The sequence below is a fragment of the Oncorhynchus keta genome, unplaced genomic scaffold, assembly GCF_023373465.1.
Source record: "Oncorhynchus keta strain PuntledgeMale-10-30-2019 unplaced genomic scaffold, Oket_V2 Un_scaffold_180_pilon_pilon, whole genome shotgun sequence".
In the NCBI taxonomy this organism is placed as follows: Eukaryota; Metazoa; Chordata; class Actinopteri; order Salmoniformes; family Salmonidae; genus Oncorhynchus; species Oncorhynchus keta.
The window spans coordinates 315,001-320,000 of NW_026290834.1; the positions used below are offsets into that span (position 1 = coordinate 315,001).

Here is a 5,000-nt window from a genome sequence, read left to right on the forward strand (position 1 = left end):
TCTTTAGACTGATAGCACAGAGGAAACCATTAGGCTGTGATGAAAAAGACGCCCACCTCTCAGGTGAAAAACAATGAGCAAACAAACTACCTACCACAGAGCATACAGCCCAACACAGAGGACACCATTAGGACTGATAACACAGAGGACACCATTAGGACTGATAACACAGAGGACACCATTAGGACTGATAACACAGAAACCATTAGGACTGATACAGCCGAACACAGAGGAAACCATTAGGACTGATAACACAGAGAAACCATTAGGACTGATAACACAGAGGAAACCATTAGGACTGATAACACAGAGGACACCATTAGGACTGATAACACAGAGGACACCATTAGGACTGATAACACAGAGCATAAAGCTCAACACAGAGGATACCATTAGGACTGATAACACAGAGGACACCATTAGGACTGATAACACAGAGGAAACCATTAGGACTGATAACACAGAGCATACAGCCCAACACAGAGGAAACCATTAGGACTGATAACACAGAGGAAACCATTAGGACTGATAACACAGAGAAAACCATAGAACTGATAACACAGAGACTGACACCATTAGGACTGATAACACAGAGCTGATAACACAGAAACCATTAGGACTGATAACACAGAGGACAGAGGAAACCATTAGGACTGATAACACAGAGGAAACCATTAGGACTGATAACACAGAGGAAACCATTAGAACTGATAACACAGAGGACACCATTAGGACTGATAACACAGAGGAAACCATTAGGACTGATAACACAGAGCATACAGCCCAACACAGAGGACACCATTAGGACTGATAACACAGAGGACACCATTAGGACTGATAACACAGAGGACACCATTAGGACTGATTAGAACTGATAACACAGAGGAAACCATTAGGACTGATAACACAGAGCAAACATCCCAACACAGAGGACACCAGGTCTTCTGTGTGACTGATAACACAGGAACCCTCCTCTCCTCAACACAGAGGAGTCCAGCAGGACAGATAACACAGAGAGCCCAACACACAGGACAGAGGATCCTGTCACATGAAGGAGATTACAGTACGTTACGGATGAAAGACAACACAGAGGGCACCAGTGCTACAAACCTCTGATTTACACAGAGGAAACCATTAGAACTGATAACACAGAGCATACAGCCCAACACAGAGGACACCATTAGGTCTGATAACACACAGGACACACACAGACACAGAGGACACACACAGGTCTGACAACACAGAGGAAACCATTAGACACTGATAACACAGACATACAGCCCAACACAGAGGAAACCATTAGGACTGATAACACAGAGGAAACATATAAACTGATAACACAGATACACACGTGCACACATACAGGAAGTAGCGTACCTCCGAGGAGACCTCTGTGATGCCGAAGTGACCCAGGCTACGATGCAGGGTGTTGATGTTCAGTGATTGAATAACCTCCTCTGCTGGGAGGGGCTCCGTGGCCCCTGGCCTATCAGATGACACATACAGCTCAATGCCATTCGTCCCCTCCTATTGGGGGGGTGGAGGAGGAAGAGGAGGAAGAGGATGTTAGATAACGCTCAAATTAAATGATATCCACAGACAGCCTCACATTAAGGTTGAACTAGAGTAGTGAAGTGGTTTGTGGGATGTGTTGTTGTGGAGGTCTGGCCAGTCTGTATGAACTACGGTCATTTGTGTTCAGTGGAAACTAGTTTCAAATCATCCTTATTACTGTCTATAGTCAGTAAAAGGTGTTGAACACACATGTGTGTGTGTGTGTGTGTGTGTGTGTGTGTGTGTGTGTGTGTGTGTGTGTGTGTGTGTGTATGTGTGTGTGTGATACACACGTGTGTGTGTACAGGTGTGTGTACCTGTTTGAGGAGTCTGTGATGTGTGTGACCCAGGCTGTGTGTGGGTGTGTGATGTTGTGTGATTGAATAACCTCCTCTGCTGGGAGGGGTGTGCCCCTGGCCTATCAGATGACACATACAGTATGTTTGTGTGTGTGTGTGTGTGTGTGTGTGTGTGTGTGTGTGTGTGTGTGTGTGTGTGTGTGTGTGTGTGCCTCTGTGTGTGTGTGTGTTGTGTGAGGAGGAAGAGGATGTTGTGTGTAACGTGTGTGTAAATGTGTATCTGTGTGTGTGTGTCTTACATTGAGTCTGTTGATGTGTACGTGTGAATGTGGTTTGTGTGGATGTGTGTGTGTGTGTGTGTGTGTGTGTGTGTGTGTGTGTCATTTGTGTTCAGTGTGTGTGTTGTGTCTTATTGAGTCTGTTGATAGTCAGTACGTGTTGAGATGTTTGAGGGTGTGTGTGTGTGTGTGTGTGTGTGTGTGTGTGTGTGTGTGTGTGTGTGTGTGTGTGTGTGTGTGTGTGTGTGTGTGTGTGTGTGTGTGTGTGTGTGTGTGTGTGTGTGTGTGTGTGTGTGTGTGTGTGTGTGTGTGTGTGTCTTACATTGAGTCTGTTGATGTGTACGTGTCTGGGAGAGATGTTCAGAGCAGCCGCTACCCCCTCTCTGAACCGCTTTAGAAGAGACATGGTTAACCTCCTCACATCAACCTGCAGCGTCTGACAGAGGGAGGCAGGGGTGGGGGAGGAAGGGAGGGAGGAAGGGAGGAGGAGGGGGAGGGGGGGGAGGTGGGAGGGAGGAAAGCAGGGAGGGAGGAAGGGAGGAGAAGGGGGAGGGATGAGGAAGGGATGGTGAGAAAGGGGGAGAGATGGAGGGAGGGAGGGAGGGAGGGAGGGAGGGAGGGAGGGAGGGAGGGAGGGAGGGAGGGAGGGAGGGAGGGAGGGAGGGAGGGGGTAAGGGGGAGGAAGGTGGAGAGGGGAGAAAGAGAGAGGGGGGAAAGTGTGAGACACACTGACAGCCCAGAGCAGGAGAGAGATATATCACCATGGAAACTAGAGTTGAATTCACAGGGGAGACATCTGGATTGACTGGTGCCAATAACAGAGCGAGTGACTGTGTCCTGAACAGCAGAACATCAGACAGGAACTAGATAGAGACACTGTACTGCGTGTTACCTTGCCAACACACACATTGTATACTTACTTCCAGACAAACACTCACAAGATGGGAAACAAACCCTTTTCACAAAGAGGATGGAGAGACATGCTCTGTAGTGGTACCTCTCTACAACACTCTGTTACCTCTCTGTTACCTCCCTGTTACCTCTCTGTTACCTCTCTATAACACTCTGTTACCTCCCTGTTACCTCTCTGTTACCTCTCTATAACACTCTGTTACCTCCCTGTTACCTCTCTGTTACCTCTCTATAACACCCTGTTACCTCCCTGTTACCTCTCTATAACACCCTGTTACCTCTCTGTTACCTCTCTATAACACCCTGTTACCTCTCTATAACACTCTGTTACCTCTCTACAACACTCTGTTACCTCCCTGTTACCTCTCTGTTACCTCTCTATAACACTCTGTTACCTCCCTGTTACCTCTCTGTTACCTCTCTATAACACTCTGTTACCTCCCTGTTACCTCTCTGTTACCTCTCTACAACACTCTGTTACCTCCCTGTTACCTCTCTGTTACCTCTCTATAACACTCTGTTACCTCCCTGTTACCTCTCTATAACACTCTGTTACCTCTCTACAACACTCTGTTACCTCTCTATAACACTCTGTTACCTCCCTGTTACCTCTCTATACCACTCTGTTACCTCTCTATAACACTCTGTTACCTCTCTACAACACTCTGTTACCTCCCTGTTACCTCTCTGTTACCTCTCTATAACACTCTGTTACCTCCCTGTTACCTCTCTATACCACTCTGTTACCTCTCTATAACACTCTGTTACCTCCCTGTTACCTCTCTATAACACTCTGTTACCTCTCTACAACACTCTGTTACCTCTCTATAACACTCTGTTACCTCCCTGTTACCTCTCTATAACACTCTGTTACCTCTCTACAACACTCTGTTACCTCTCTATAACACTATGTTACCTCTCTATACCACTCTGTTACCTCTCTATAACACTCTGTTACCTCCCTGTTACCTCTCTGTTACCTCTCTATAACACTCTGTTACCTCCCTGTTACCTCTCTACAACACTCTGTTACCTCTCTACAACACTCTGTTACCTCTCTACAACACTCTGTTACCTCTCTATAACACTCTGTTACCTCCCTATAACACCCTGTTACCTCTCTATAACACTCTGTTACCTCTCTATAACACCCTGTTATCTCTCTATAACACTCTGTTACCTCTCTATAACACCCTGTTACCTCTCTATAACACTCTGTTACCTCTCTATAACACTCTGTTACCTCCCTATAACACCCTGTTACCTCCCTGTTACCTCTCTATAACACCCTGTTACCTCTCTGTTACCTCTCTATAACACCCTGTTACCTCTCTATAACATCCTGTTACCTCTCTATAACACTCTGTTACCTCTCTATAACACCCTGTTACCTCTCTATAACACCCTGTTACCTCTCTATAACACTCTGTTACCTCTCTATACCACTCTGTTACCTCTCTATACCACTCTGTTACCTATCTATACCTCTCTGTTACCTCTCTATAACACTCTGTTACCTCTCTATAACACCCTGTTACCTCTCTATAACACTCTGTTACCTCTCTATAACACCCTGTTACCTCTCTATAACACCCTGTTACCTCTCTATAACACTCTGTTACCTCCCTATAACACCCTGTTACCTCTCTATAACACTCTGTTACCTCTCTATAACACCCTGTTATCTCTCTATAACACTCTGTTACCTCTCTATAACACCCTGTTACCTCTCTATAACACTCTGTTACCTCTCTATAACACTCTGTTACCTCCCTATAACACCCTGTTACCTCCCTGTTACCTCTCTATAACACCCTGTTACCTCTCTGTTACCTCTCTATAACACCCTGTTACCTCTCTATAACACCCTGTTACCTCTCTATAACACTCTGTTACCTCTCTATAACACCCTGTTACCTCTCTATAACACCCTGTTACCTCTCTATAACACTCTGTT

General features: G+C 45.8%; 1 protein-coding gene across 3 annotated transcripts in view; it reads right to left on the bottom strand.

Moving 5' to 3' along the window:
* ptprr (protein tyrosine phosphatase receptor type R) overlaps positions 1–5,000 on the bottom strand; it is a 144,082-nt gene that overhangs the window by 65,649 nt on the left and 73,433 nt on the right. For all 3 annotated transcript variants that reach the window (XM_052514554.1, XM_052514553.1, XM_052514555.1), the window contains 2 exons: positions 2,454–2,567; positions 1,378–1,527 (listed from right to left, as the gene is read on the bottom strand). In XM_052514554.1, coding sequence (XP_052370514.1) covers positions 1,378–1,527; positions 2,454–2,567 — 264 coding nt within the window. The remainder of the gene's footprint in view (positions 1–1,377; positions 1,528–2,453; positions 2,568–5,000) is intronic.